The sequence below is a fragment of the Oncorhynchus kisutch genome, linkage group LG2, assembly GCF_002021735.2.
Source record: "Oncorhynchus kisutch isolate 150728-3 linkage group LG2, Okis_V2, whole genome shotgun sequence".
NCBI classification, from domain to species: domain Eukaryota; kingdom Metazoa; phylum Chordata; class Actinopteri; order Salmoniformes; family Salmonidae; genus Oncorhynchus; species Oncorhynchus kisutch.
Genome location: NC_034175.2, coordinates 56,288,422 through 56,304,182, shown reverse-complemented (window position 1 = coordinate 56,304,182; position 15,761 = coordinate 56,288,422). Strand labels below are relative to the sequence as shown.

General features: G+C 44.1%; 1 protein-coding gene across 15 annotated transcripts in view; it reads left to right on the top strand.

The window, feature by feature from the left end:
• The first annotated feature begins 422 nt into the window (after window positions 1-422).
• The window catches only part of LOC109868418 (mitogen-activated protein kinase kinase kinase kinase 4), a 97,856-nt gene continuing 82,517 nt past the window's right edge, over window positions 423-15,761 (top strand). For 8 of the 15 annotated variants that reach the window (XM_031797997.1, XM_031798004.1, XM_031798014.1 and 5 more), the window contains exons 1-2: window positions 426-808; window positions 1,111-1,176. In XM_031797997.1, coding sequence (XP_031653857.1) covers window positions 752-808; window positions 1,111-1,176 — 123 coding nt within the window. In that variant the 5' untranslated portion in view covers window positions 426-751. Of the gene's footprint in view, window positions 809-1,110; window positions 1,177-15,761 lie in introns of all 15 variants that reach the window. The other 7 variants (XR_004204259.1, XM_031798039.1, XM_031798046.1 and 4 more) reach the window with 4 other exon arrangements.

Below are 15,761 nucleotides of genomic sequence, written 5' to 3'. Positions count from 1 at the left end.
TTCCTTATATGAACTGTAACTTGGTAAAATCTTTGAAGTTGTTGCATGTTGTGTTTATATTATTGTTCATACCTAGTTTAGACCTAATTTAGGTAGGCTATATGCATGGATGGCAGGTAGCCTAGCAGTTAAGTGTGTTTGGCCAGTAACCCGAAAAAGGTCGCTGGTTTGAATCCCCAAGCCGACTAGGTGAACAATCTGGTAATGTGCCCCTGAGCAAGGCACATAACCCTAATTGCGCCTGTAAATCGCTCTGGAAAAAACGTCTGCTAAAATGTAAATGGATGTCGTTTTATGAAGACTTCAAAAAAATGCTTAAAAATACATTATTGTGAGCTAATCAGCATGGCACATAAATTCAGCATGTTTGGATTCATTTATTTTGGGGATAGGGGGAGCAGCGGCTCCCTCTATCTCTCTACTGCCCTCACTCAGGCCCTGACCGATTCAGCTTCCTCTGTTGGTGATGCTTTACAGGGGAGTGAGTGAGAGAGCGACAACAAGAGAGAGGGAGGCAGGGGGAGAATAGAGAAAGCAAGCAGCACTCTGCACTGCCAGCCGCGGTAGCTCAATATGGAGTAACCGCGTAGGCTCGACAACGACGGGAGTACAAAGAACAACCCGCTTTGGATCGAAATTACATTCACAAGGAATAAGGGATCACTTCCAATAATGAGATACGACATTGCATACACACAATCAACTTGAAGGGATTAAAATAGACTTAACAATTTATATTTATTATTGAAAAATGGCGAACGAGTCTCCAGCTAAAAGTCTAGTTGACATAGACCTTGCCTCTTTGCGGGTGAGTGCAATACATCTTATCTGAGGATGTACATTGTTTGCTGTCCAAATCCATTTATTGACGCAACCATGGGCTAAACCAGCGTAAAATGTTTTACAAATGGGATGTGTTGTTCTTGGTAGGATAGGGGGATAATAAATTCCTCTATCTTTCCTTTGTTGGCAATGCACTGGCATGTGAGGCAAATCTGGCGCTACTGCCTAATTGAACGGGTTGTAACGTTGGCCATGATACTATGAAAACCACCCATCTTTAACAAAGTTATTTGATAAATGTTAACCATTTCTTAATTTCATTTTCAGGACCCAGCTGGTATTTTCGAACTGGTGGAAGTGGTCGGCAATGGCACCTATGGACAAGTATACAAGGTTTGTTTGCGTTTCCCAATTCCATATAGGCAATATATAGCCTATTGTAGGCTGTCAGAGACCACCGAAAATAGGCGGAAACTAGCGCAAACATGTATTTTTCTCCCAGTTTGAGAGAAGTGGCAAATAGCCTATAGACGGTTGGACCAGTTGCGGACTGGATTATTACTGCGCTGAGATGTAAGGTATAGCCTAAAGATTTAGGCATGTGCATTTCCTTTTCTTAACGATTTTGTCGTGTGTTTTATTGTGTTAGGACTAACTAACTGCAACCCATCAGATTTAACAAGCCAAACCAGCTCTAATTTGTCTGGCGATCCTTATCATAGGCGCCTGACCGACTTCTCCCCGTGCGCTACTGGGTGTGCACCGTTGCGCATACTGTATTCAGATCCAATGCAGTGATGAGCTATTGACATGCCACTTACAGTCGATTAGCAAAGTATGGGATTCGATGTGGAAGCGATTGTCCCGTGTAGCCCAGTTGGTAGAGCATGGGCAGGGTTGTGGGTTCGATTCCCACGGTGGACCAGTACGAAAAAAAAAGATTAGAATGTATGCACTCACCACTTACTGTAAGTCATTCTGGATAAGCGCGTCAGCTATATGACAAAATGTAAAATTGTGCCGATAGTATCTAGCTACAGCCATCACGTCTCACCGGAGTGGATAGAGCAGACTACATCACATCCTGTTTTGAAGCTGCTGTTATCTGGTAGAACGGAAGGGAGATTGCGAGAATATGTCCAGACCTGTTGTCACCTGATTTATTGGTCACAAATGGTTGCCGATGGAAAATTATTAGACCATGGTCAAGTGTATTGCTTAACTTTTGAACTGCCAATTTGATCCTCACTTGATTTAGCTTGCCTGGCAGTCTATGCAACGGGATAATCCCAAAAGTGCAAACTCAAAGCCAAATCAATTGTACCATATTATTTTTGTTATATTAATATTTACATACGTAAAATACTTTAAAATATATAAAAGCATTTAAAATATGCATTTGATCCGTAACAAATAATCTGTTAAATGAACATTTGGGCAATTGAACCCTCTTCCGAGTGGCGCAGTCTAAGGCACTGCATCTCCGTGCTAGAGGCGTCACTACATAGGCACAGACACATGCATACAAACACATGATAACATACACACTATACACACACGCACACATGTATTTTGCCTTGTAGATATGTGGTAGTGGAGTATGGGCCTGAGGGCACACACTTAGTGTGTTGTAAGTTCTGTAATGAATGTATTGTAATTAAAAAAAAATGGTATAACTGCCTTAGTTTTGCCGGACCCCAGGAAGAGTAGCTGATAATAAATACAAATACTACAGACCCTGTCCAGGATATATCACAACCGCCCGTGATTGGGAGTCCCATAGGGTGGCGCACAATTGGCCCAGCGTTGGCCGGGTTTGGCTGGGGTAGGCCATCATTGTAAATAAGAATTTGTTCTTCATTTATTTATTTATTTGACCTTTATTTAACCAGGTAGGCAAGTTGAACAAGTTCTCACTTACAATTGCGACCTGGCCAAGATAAAGCATAGCAGTTCGACACATACAACAACACAGAGTTACACATGGAGTAAAACAAACATACAGTCAATAATACAGTAGAAAATTAAGTCTATATACAATGTGAGCCAGTGAGGTAAGATGAGGAAGGTAAAGACAAAAAAAGGCCAATGGTGTCGAAGTAAATACAATATAGCAAGTAAAACACTGGAATGGTTGATTGGCAGTGGAAGAATGTGCAAAGTAGAGATAGAAATAATGGGGTGCAAAGGAGCAAAATAAATAAATACAGTAGGGAAAGAGGTAGTTGTTTGGGCTAAATTATAGATGGGCTATGTACAGGTGCAGTAATCTGAGGGAGATAAGTGTTTCCAGTTTCAGAGATTTTTGTAGTTCGTTCCAGTCATTGGCAGCAGAGAACTGGAAGGAGAGGCGGCCAAAGGAAGAATTGGTTTTGGGGGTGACCAGAGAGCTATACCTGCTGGAGCGCGTGCTACAGGTGGGTGCTGCTATGGTGACCAGCGAGCTGAGATAAGGGGGGACTTTACCTAGCAGGGTCTTGTAGATGACCTGGAGCCAGTGGGTTTGGCGACGAGTATGAAGCGAGGGCCAGCCAACGAGATCGTACAGGTCGCAGTGGTGGGTAGTATATGGGGCTTTGGTGACAAAACGGATGGCACTGTGATAGACTGCATCCAATTTATTGAGTAGGGCATTGGAGGCTATTTTGTGAATGACATCGCCGAAGTCGAGGATCGGTTGGATGGTCAGTTTTACAAGGGTATGTTTGGCAGCATGAGTGAAGGATGCTTTGTTGCGAAATAGGAAGCCATTTTTAGATTTAACTTTGGATTGGAGATGTTTAACGTGAGTCTGGAAGGAGAGTTTACATTCTAACCAGACACCTAGGTATTTGTAGTTGTCCACATATTCTAAGTCAGAGCCATCCAGAGTAGTGATGTTGGACAGGCGGGCAGGTGCAGGCAGCGATCGGTTGAAGAGCATGCATTTAGTTTTACTTGTATTTAAGAGCAATTGGAGGCCACGGAAGGAGAGTTGTATGGCATTGAAGCTCACCTGGAGGGTTGTTAACAGTGTCCAAAGAAGGGCCAGAAGTATACAGAATGGTGTCGTCTGCGTCAATGTAAAGGACTGAGTCAATGTCCCTTGGTGGGGTTTGTTATTCACACACAGTGATCAAAGCAGACCTCCATTAGCCCTACATAGCTGTTCAGCAGCAGGGTATGATAAAAACATGTAATAATCATACCAGAGGACATTGAGAGTGGAGATACAGACCGCTCCTTCCTCAGAAGCTTCACATCAAGATGGTCAACATCAAGATGCAACCATGAGTTTTCTGTAGTGTGTCATTATCTTGATTCTGGGTCATTCCAAATGATTTCAGTCACTTTCTGACTGCACCCCTTTTGATTTGAATGAAACCTTTCATACATGTTTGTCCACCACCTTTTCTTTCTTCAAGCGTGTGCAGGCACAACAAACACCTCAGATGATGTAAATAGGGTTTAAGCTACAACATATTTGAACAGCAGATGACTCGTATTTAGATCAAATTAACCCTTTTTTTCTCAACGAAATCATGAAGCAGTTTGACAACCCTGTTTATAAGCTTTAAAATTATATCAAGCTGAAGCGATTATCTTTTTTAGTGATGAAGGGTGGGGTATTCCAAATGGGTCAACTTTGAGCACCTCTATCTCATGAATGTTTTGTCATTCAGGTCCAGAAAGTCACTTTCTGACCACTTCTACCATGGGCAACCATGTATGGAAGGCTTCATTCAAATCAAAAGGGGTGAAATCAGAAGGTGATTGAAATCATATGGAATGACCCTTCTGTCTAAAACCATCCACTTTGCATTTGGGTGTGTGCTGACAGGAAGTATTCCTTTTAGGGACAATAGTCTGGGTAGCCATTTGATTAGGGGTTCAGGAGACTTATGGCTTGGGGGTAGAAGCTGTTTAGAAGTCTCTTGGACCTAGACTTGGCTCTCATGTACCGCTTGCTGTGCAGTAGCAGAGAGAACAGTCTATGATTATGGTGGCTGGAGTCTTTGACAATTTTTCAGGCCTTCCCCTGCCACCGCCTGGTGTAGAGGTCCTGGATTGCAGGAAGCTTGGCCGCATTGATGTACTGGACCCTTTCGCACTATCCTCTGTAGTGCCTTGCGGTCGGAGGCCGAGCAGTTGCCATACAAGACAGTGATGCAACCAGTCAGGATGCTCTCGATGGTGCAGTGGTAGAACCTTTTGAGGATCTGAGGACCCATGCCAAATCTTTTCAGTCTCCTGAGTGGGGAACAGGGTTTGTCGTGCCCTCTTCAAGACTGTCTTGGTGTGCTTGGACCATATTAGTTTGTTGGTGATGTTGACACCAACGACCCAAGGAAATGTTAAATGCTTTTCGACCTGTCCCCAAATGAATATAGTTGGCTCAGAGTTTGTTTTGATATTTCAAACTGCGTGTCCTGATCGTGTCTGGTGTGGGTGAACAAAATCAAAATTAGCGCAATGGCGGTCTGGTCAGCATCTTAGCTCTGGGGAGTGGCACAAACAATTTGCATTTGAGGATGCATAGGCTATATATGTGTTTACTATATATAGCCGGGTGGAGAGAAGTCAAATCATGTTGACTTGTCTGCCAATGTCGTGAAGGCCCTTAAGGCTGCCGATGGATAAAGCCTAATCATTCCTGTGTGTGTGTTTTACTACTATGCAATGCACACTTTGAAGACTGCCTATGCACGTCTTGGTGAGCTAGTAGAGGCCATAGACTGAATAAACTGTTCTGAGTTCCCCTGGTATTGGCGTGTGTCTCTGGAAACAACACAGCATGAAGAATAACTCTATATGCTTTGGGGGTTTAAAAAGCGTAATTTTGCTCTAGCGCATGGTGGGCATGGCAGTAGTGAGACCATGTCATTAACTGGGAGCCTGGCCGTTTAGAAATGCTCTGTAACACAAATTGGCCTTGACTTTTGGAGTTTAACTTCCTTAGGTCTTAGTGAATCATCTCACATGCTGCAAGTTTGGCAGGAATAAACCAAGCTTTTCTTCCATGAACCACATGAATTTAGTGGCTAGGTGTGTGTGTTTGGAGTTTGCACATGTTTTGATCTATGGCTGTGTGTTTGTGTTAGGATCTGCATGTGTATATTCGATTCACAACCCATTTTGATTGGCCATCATACTCAGACTAGCCAATGGCAGCTGTGTGCCTTTGTCGCTGTGTGGACTGCAGCTGTTCAGATGGTAAGAAGGAGAGGGAGAGAAAGAGACATCCTTTAATCAAAGGTGCTTTTGTTTTGAGGGTAAGTCCCTGCAGGAGTTGTAATGGAAAAACAGCATGCATGTCTCACACTATCTGGTCCTAAAAACATCCTACCCACACTGCCAACAGTCAGTCAGCAAGGAAACCTGGCATTCCCTCGTGTGAACCCCTGGGTTCTTAAACGTTTTCAGCATGGGACCCATTGGAAATTCTCCGTTTTCCTGGGACCCAAGCTTACAAAACACGCATCTATACGGAATATCGGTATATTTCATTGCCCTTATGCCCATTAACAAATGCAACATAACAATGAAATGAAATACCCATATAAATAGCTACTCATGTTTCTTTCCCCATCAAAAACACTCTTGCATAGCTGTCTAGGTTGGAACTGTTGCTGTTAAAATACAATAAATCATTTTAATTCTGAACTGGACTAAACTGATTGATCACACCGATTAGACCAGAAAACACACAGTCCTAATGAGAGGTGTGTGACTGGTGGAAGTTTTCAACAAGCAGGTCTATTCTGGGCTCAGTTTTTGACAGTGTAACCCTGAGGTCATGTTCAGCATTGAGTCTGTTACTTTACTTGTTTCTTAAGTATGCCAGAGTTGCATAAAACTGGATCAGAACATCTACTGTTTTCTCAGCCAGGCAGGAGACTGCTGTAGATGAGCAACCCAGAAGTGTGTGAGTGTGTTTGCCTCAAAAAGCAGCTTGCGTCAAACAATGTATTCCAGTTCAGAATAAAAATGATTACTTGTATTTTAACAACAGTTTTTAATTATTTTCATCTTCATCTGTGTTGTTACTTAGGGTAGCACTATCAGTAGCTAGATAGCTTGCCTTGGCTAACATTAGCTAGATAGCTTGCTTTGGCTAACATTAGCTAGATAGCTTGCTTTGGCTAACATTAGCTAGATAGCTTGCTTTGGCTAACATTAGCTAGCTAGCTATTAGCTGTGTACAAGGGGATTGTCTGAAAGAGAAACTCACATTGACTACTATGAGAGATGGTATACTCCCTTATTTCTGCTTGTCATCACCTGTTTAAAATGACAAAAATGCCTTGCTAGCTGACTTACTTTTCCACTGTGGAAGCACTGTTTCCTGAAGCATTCTGCCCTGTTCTGAAAGAATTCCCTGGGTTTACCATCATACTGTGGATGTTTGGTCAGGACCTGTCGTTTTTAATTTGTTCGTTTTGAGAGACTCACTTCCCTGCACAAAACACATTGTTGGCGCTCCTTGTTATTTATCAAAGTTTGTATTAAACCAAGAGAGAGAAACTCATTGCTGTATTTGCGTTTCATGACAATTGAGCTCAGTCAGAACTGGCTAGTTTGAGTCTATTCGATGATGGCGAGTGGGAATGACAAGCCAGTGGCTGAAAGCGCTTCATCTGCTGCTGAACAACAGCACTACAGTGTGTGGGTCGCAGAGTGATCTTCAAGAAAACTGCCCAAAAAAGATCTGGTAAACCGTGAAGCACACGGGCATCTTCCACCCACTCGCGCAGCTGCCAAACTGAGCCGCTGTCAAACTGAGCCGAGACGCCGCTGTCAAACTGAGCCGAGACGCCGCTGTCAAACTGAGCCGAGACGCCGCTGTCAAACTGAGCCGAGACGCCGCTGTCAAACTGAGCCGAGACGCCGCTGTCAAACTGAGCCGAGACGCCGCTGTCAAACTGAGCCGTGACACCGCTGCCAAACTGAGCCGAGACACCACTGCTAAGCAGAGAGCGCACTGAACAGAGAATGCAGTTGCACTTGGCCAAAATCAATTCCAGTAATGAATGAAATAATTATAAATTTACCGCGACCCACCATTTAACAGGTTTGGGTCTCGACCCATACTTTAAAGGCTGGTCTAGTCCATTCTACAACTATAATGGGTTGGCAGCATTTGAATGTCTCCGTTATAATCCATTATTGGTCAACAGTTCAGTTAATTCTAGTTAGTCTGACATGGTTATTTTTAAGGAACTTAGTCATTGTCATCTTTGCTGTAGAGGATGTTGGATGTTAGTCAGACGTGAGGAAGTAGCAAAATGGTGGAAGTCATCCATGTAATGATGAGAAGTAGGCGGCTTGGCCCGCCACAGTGTATACCAGAAGGTAGTTCTCCACACTGTTTGATTCATTGTCATTCTGAGTTTCGATTTTGGACACAGAGAAAGACATCAAATGAGTCCAATTTGTGTGTAGATTATTGTATGCATCGTCAGAGATTCTTGAATTTACTATGCACATACATATGTGCCTCACCCACACCTACGCATAACACACCGTGTATGGCTGCACCTCAAGATCATATCCCGCAGCTATCATTACGTTTACAATGGAAAACTCCAGTTCACATTTTTGGATCATTGCGCAAGGAAGGTTCTGTGTCAGTCTCCATCTTTTCCATTCATTTGAAGCACTTAGGAGTAATTGGCTGAGCTTTCTAATTGAACTGTGGCTTATTTTTTTCTCCGCCTTCTCTCCTCGGGACCAAGGGCTTTTGTTGGGGTCGGGCAGCAGTGCTGTACATCACAGAGGAAATAGTGGCAGAGTAGTTGGATCACTTTACAGATGGGCCAGGGGGATGTTGGCTTGGCTCCGCAGAAGCTGTCAGCTTTAGAGATCTCACCCTCCACCTCCTCCTCCATCTCCCCTAGGTCTACAAGAGATGATAGATAAGGTTGATGAGGGAGAGAGTGAGCCAGGACTAGTAACTGGAGGAACAGGGTTAATGGTCCGTGGTGGGAGGTGTGATACGGTGCAGTACCAACTACAGACTCTTGTCCATGTAGTTTGTAGTGGACGCCTGCACTCCCTTAAAGCAGTCTAAGACTAAAGGTACTATAAACCTGGCAAGAAGCAAGGCCTGATTTTAACCTGATTTTAATTTCCACCCTCTGCTGACTCAAACTATCATCCTTGGTCGTGCCTTTAAAAAAACTGTGAGCTAAAGTGTCAATTAAACACTGGCTTGCCCCTTCTCACAGTAATCTAGTGCTCAACAGTCCATGTTGTTAGCTACAACCTAATTCACTCACTGTTTGTGGTTAACACATAGTTTCCCCTCTATTACCTGCTCAGGTGTAGGTCCTTCATGAACATACCGGCTTTCTATCCAGATGAAGTCACTGCTACTGCATACTGAACCACTGGCTCGACTCGCACTAAACAAGAGTTTAATAGAGGGACTGCTGTACTCCTTTCCGTCCCAGAGCCAGCCCACCCAAGCACAGAGGCTCTGCCTACTGCCTAGCCCCCTGACAGCCTGCTGTGAAAGGTGGAAAAAGCTGTAAACACAAAGAGGTCCACCTCTCTTCTCTTCCTCTGCTCTGGCAGTAGTGGACCATCCCTCACTGTGGAATGCAAGGCCTGGGCAGTGTCCATGAGAATGTAGAAAGGGTACAGGGGTAGAGAAGGGAGGAAAGGGGGAAGACGAAGTGAAATAGAAAGTAAATACGGGAGAACAGGAATGGAGAGAGAGGGGGACAATGAGGTGAAATGGGAGAGGTTGAGTGGAAGGTCATTGGTTTTTGGTCACTGAGCAAATCTAGCCTACTTCACAACCCAGGTTACATGACTCAGTGAGGAAGATGGGGGAAGGGATGGTGGGCATCATGGCTGCAGTAATCCCACAGCAGGTGACGCCACATGCCGAGAAAGAGGGAGATAAATAAATGGAGACAGACAGAAGATGCGGAAGAGAATAGACAAGGTTCTGGAGAGCTACTTGGTAAGGAGCAGGCTTTCAGTCCATCCAGTAACACACACTTGCATTCTAGTTTCATTTTATAGACTGTGGCCTGGCCTTTGGCCCAGCATTGACTGCCCTCAGGTCAGCTGCCTGGCTGGCTGGCCGGCCCATTATCTCGCCATTCATAGCCACATCTAATGAGCAGCTTGTTGGCCTTTTACCCCCTTATTTAGATTTTTACCCCCATCTTGTCCTTTTACCCCTCCCTCTTTTAACTTGTCCCCCTGATTATTAAGATGGCTTTGTTCCTTCCATCTACCCAGCTAGATCTCCTGGCTTACTAGCTAGTGACCCCTCCCCTCGCCCCTCCATGCACCATGCCCACCCACTCCCCCATATAAAGGTCATGATAGGATTATGAAGATGCAGTGAGGCGAGTTGCGACGTGATCAATAAGGGCCAAGCATTGATGTTCGCTCGCGTGCCTCCAACAAAAGACAATTATCTCAAGCACTAGCTGCTTGTTTGTCCTGATCGCCTTCAATGTAATTCATTTCCAAACCATAAGCATCTTTATGTCCCCTGTTCTCTGTGGGTGAGGAGACGGATTGTTACACAAAGCACTTAGTATGTTAATGCTCTGTAATAGAGCGCGCAATGGAATAATACATTCTCAAAATGAGGTAGATAGAGTGCTGTTCTAGCTCCCAGAGACAGTAACAGTACTGATCTTTTCGAGTGTGTTTCTGTGAAAACGCCATTTCCTCTGTGTGGACAGTTCACTGGATAGTTTCTTCACAGAATTAACATTGTGTCTTTAAAAATGTGGCTGCAGCTCTATCCTAGAGAGGATTAGCTAGAGTCCATAGGAAGGAGACCAGTGGATGGCTAAGTATGCTTTGAGTCATAGGTCTAAACAGGCACGCACATACGTCCAAGGGAACCCATGTCACTGTCAGTTCATCATGTCATGTGTTTTCGATGTGTCCTGATAGGCCTCCCGTGTGACACACCACTCATGTCTGTGTGGGGTGGTAGGCTTTAGCTAAGTCAGATGTCTCTCCATCTCTCTTTCTTCCACCCTCGATCTCTCTCCCTCTCTCTGAGACCAGTCTAGATTGATTCTTAATAGAGTGGTCTGTTAGACCCAGAGAGCCTGGCACATTCTGCTATCTATGTCTGACCTCCTCCTGACTGATAAGGCCTCTGTCCCACACCAAAATGGCTGCCGTGGCCGGCCGGCTGCTATCAGCTCAATGTGTAGCAGAAAGACAGAAGCTCTGGAGAAATCCCACAGGGCTACCCTCTGCCTTAGAGCCCAGCTCGGGCATGAATTTTAAGCCCGAGCCCTAGCCATGTCCGTGATGTTCAGGTCCTACCCTACCCAGCCCCGATTGCTTCTGCCAAATTGAAGGCCCTAACCCTGCCCGAAACCCCAAATAACTTCCTTGTTAGTAAATCCATTAGCTGCTTCTATCTGTCTCTCCTTCACTCTGCATGCACTCTGCTCATGGCGACATAGCAACGGCTCCACTTGGGCTTCTCGGCTGCCCTGCTTAATGGTGAGACATTAGAGAGCAGTTAGCTGTTAGCTCATTTCCGTCACTCTGACCAAACTCAAGGAACATTGTTATTTTCTGTGAAATAACCTCTCCTGTCTTATATTTGACAAGGTCAAAGCACTTCTAACAACATTTTATGATCATAGTCAGATATGACTGTACAGTGCAGCAGAGCACAAGTAAATGGCTCAGCTTCAAAATGTTGATGATCAATTTAGTGATACCCGAGCCCTGCCCGTACCCTAGTTAATGAAGAAAAAAATAAACCTTACTCTGCCTTAACCCAATGTATAATGTTTGGGGCCGGGCAGCTGAGGTGGGTTTAGACACAAGGAGATAGTATGGCTGGCCTATGTATTCGGTCCATTAGTGTTGTCAATCAATCACTGTCCGATGAATGGTGATACTAGCACTTTTAGGATGAGAAACATTGTTCTGTGGCTGCTGACTGCATGTCATTCACTAGCTCTTGGATATATATCCTCAGGATCTAGCTCTTGGATATATATATCCTCAGGATCTAGCTCTTGGATATATATCCTCAGGATCTAGCTCTTGGATTGTCAGATCCAAGATTGTCAGCATACCACCCTGCATACCACTGCTGGCTTGCTTCTGAAGCTAAGCAGGGTTGGTCCTGGTCAGTTCCTGGATGGGAGACCAGATGCTGCTGGAAGTGGTGTTGGAGGGCCAGTAGGAGGAACTCTTTCCTCTGGTCTAAAAAAATATCCCAAATCCCCAGGGCAGTGATTGGTGACACTGCCCTGTGTAGGGTGCCGTCTTTCGGATGGGATGTTAAACGGGTGTCCTGACTCTCTGAGGTCATTAAAGATCCCATGGCACTTATCGTAAAAGTAGGGGTGTTAACCCCGGTGTCCTGGCTAAATTCCCAGTCTGGCCCTCAAACCATCACGGTCACCTAATAATCCCCAGTTTACAATTAGCCCATTTATCCCCCTCCTCTCCCCTATAACTGTTCCCCAGGTCGTTGCTGCAAATGAGAACGTGTTCTCAGTCAACTTACCTGGTAAGTTAACGGATAAATAAAAAAAGATGTGTGTGTACTGGTAGCGAAGTCAGGTGCAGGAGAGCAGAGATTTGTGAACAGGCGCACACTTTATTTAGGCAAAAGCGCAAAACAGTTATTAAAAATAAACATCTTCGTAAAAACAAACCAGTCGGGCGCGTCAACAATACACATTTAACACAAACAATCTTACACAAAGACATGATGGGGAACAGCGGAATAAATACATGTAGATTGATTGGGGAATGAAAACCAGGTGTGCAGGGAACAAGACAAAACAAATGGATACATGAAAAATGGAGCGGCAATGGCTAGAAAGCCAGTGACGTCGACCGCCAAACGCCGCCCGAACAAGGAGAGGAGACGACTTTGGCGGAAGTCGTGACATGGATATATATCCTCAGGTTCTAGATCTTGGATATGTATCCTCAGGTACTAGGTCTTGGATATATATCCTCAGGTACTAGCTCTTGGAAGTGTAACTCATTTTCTTGTGTGGGGTTAATGACAGTTGTGGATTGTCTGAGGTTTTAGGGTTTAGCATTCTACTGTATGGGTGGCGATTTGCCATCTGGACTGGGTATAGGGGATATAAGGAGGGGGGTTAGAGGCTGATGCAGTCTATCTGGTCTGTGTGGGCACAAGGATTTAGGGAGATATGGATGAATGTAGCAGAACTTGAATAAAAAAAGAAGACGAATAACAACAGGTGTCCATTGGACTATATACCCCTCTCAGTATTGAGATTGTGTTGTGAATAAGGCTGTATTGCCTGTAGCAGTGTTTCCCCTATATTATAATTTAGCAGTGTTTCCCCTATATTAATGTAGCAGTGTTTCCCCTATATTAATGTAGCAGTGTTTCCTCTATATTAATTTAGCAGTGTTTCCCCTATATTAATTTAGCAGTGTTTCCCCTATAATAATTTAGCAGTGTTTCCCCTATAATAATTTAGCAGTGTTTCCTCTATAATAATTTAGCTGTGTTTCCTCTATATTAATGTAGTAGTGTTTCCCCTATATTAATTTAGCAGTGTTTCCCCTATATTCATTTAGCAGTGTTTGCCCTATATTCATTTAGTAGTGGTTGCCCTATATTAATTTAGCAGTGGTTGTCCTATATTAATTTAGCAGTGGTTGCCCTATATTAATTTAGCAGTGGTTGCCCTATATTAATTTAGCAGTGGTTGCCCTATATTAATTTAGCAGTGGTTGCCCTATATTAATTTAGCAGTGGTTGCCCTATATTAATTTAGCAGTGGTTGCCCTATATTAATGTAGCAGTGTTTCCCCTATATTAATGTAGCAGTGTTTCCCCTATATTAATGTAGCAGTGTTTCCCCTATATTAATGTAGTAATGTTTCCCCTATATTAATATAGTAGTGTTTCCCCTATATTAATGTAGTAGTGTTTCCTCCTATATTAATGTAGCAGTGGTTGCCCCTATATTAATGTAGCAGTGTTGCCCCTATATTAATGTAGCAGTGTTGCCCCTATATTAATGTAGCAGTGTTTCCCCTATATTAATGTAGCAGTGGTTGCCCCTATATTAATGTAGCAGTGGTTGCCCCTATATTAATGTAGCAGTGGTTGCCCCTATATTAATGTAGCAGTGGTTGCCCCTATATTAATGTAGCAGTGGTTGCCCCTATATTAATTTAGTAGTGGTTGCCCTATATTAATTTAGTAGTGGTTGCCCTATATTAATGTAGCAGTGGTTACCCTATATTAATTTAGCAGTGTTTCCCCTATATTAATGTATCAGAGTTTCCCCTATATTAATGTATCAGAGTTTCCCCTATATTAATGTAGCAGTGGTTGACCACTGCTGCTAAATTGTTGCCACCGCAGCAAAAAAACATTATGTAGTTATAAAATATATATATTTATTGCTGCCGAGACATTCTTTTAAATTGATAGTTATTTGGCTCAATGACTCCAAATAAATGGGAACTGCTAGCATGTCATTGCGCTAACGCTAGTAACAATACAATCCTTGACACCACTGCTGAAAAAAATCATATGGGAAACAATGCTGTAGTGTTTCACCCCACAAGTGCTTTGGTTTGTTTTATTTGCATTTTGTATTTACCTGAAAGAGAATCGTGATGGATTGCATAAAAGTTGTATCTCCTGGAAACACATTTCTGACCATGCCCCTATTGTCTTCTATTTTGTTGAACTTAAAATGGATCAGTTTATCAGGTTATTTGTAAATACAAAGTTTAATTTATATTTTATTTAGAAGTTGTCCTTCACATTACCCCCCCCCACACACACACACACACTTTAACATACTTCCATGTGATCTCCATCTGTCCTTGATTCTTATAATGGCTGTTTTCCTTTATTGGGGACAGCCTCTTCCCTTTCAGACCCTTCTCCTCCACAGTCAGGGCCAGGCAGCTGGTTGACAGCCTCTTCCCTTTCAGACCCTTCTCCTCCACAGTCAGGGCCAGGCAGCTGGTTGACAGCCTCTTCCCTTTCAGACCCTTCTCCTCCACAGTCAGGGCCAGGCAGCTGGTTGACAGCCTCTTCCCTTTCAGACCCTTCTCCTCCACAGTCAGGGCCAGGCAGCTGGTTGGACTGACTGGCTGACTGAACGGTTTGACTGACTGACTGACTGAATGACTGTGGGCCTCATTAAGTTTGTTTTCATCTGATTCACAATACTTGAGGTCACCCAGGTCCAGGTGCCCAGGTCACCTGACTAGAACCAATGCCTGTGATTTGAGCAGAGTACCAGAGCACTTCCTCCTGTAGCTGGGCAGACTCTCTAAACACCCGAGAGAACGGGGGCTTCAAACACACATATACACACAAAGATACATCCTCATAGTCTATCTAACACATATATACTCCCACACGCTCTGATCCAGATTCACAGAGTTGAATATTGACACTCTCTCACATGCACTGACTGTACACACATGCTTGTTTGGAGAGATTGACTTGCTCTCTCTCAAACACAGACACACACAGACACTCTCTCCCACACAAACACTTATACAGATAGGACCTACAGATGCACATTTAAATGATTTGAATACACAGAGTAGCACACAGATATAGACAACCAACATGTTTGCTACAGTGGAGGCGGATAGTGAAAGCCTCGTCTCATCGTAGGCGGTAGTTGTGGATGCAGCCGTGGGCATGTTGGCAGGAGAAGGGCAGCCTCTCTTGCCCTTCCTCCTCCTCTTCGCTTCTCTCCTTTGTCTGTACCAACTCTGTGCTCTTAACTGAGACTCATTAGCAAGGTGTTCTACACGCCAGCACTGCCTCTCTCTCCTCTCACCTTTCTCTCTTGCCTCTGTCTCTCTCCTCTCTGCCAGCCAGCCAGCTTGTATACAGAACTGCCTCTCTCTCCTCTCCTCTCTGCCAGCCAGCCAGCTTGTATACAGAACTGCCTCTCTCTCCTCTCCTCTCTGCCAGCCAGCCAACTTGTATACAGAACTGCCTCTCTCTCCTCTCTTCC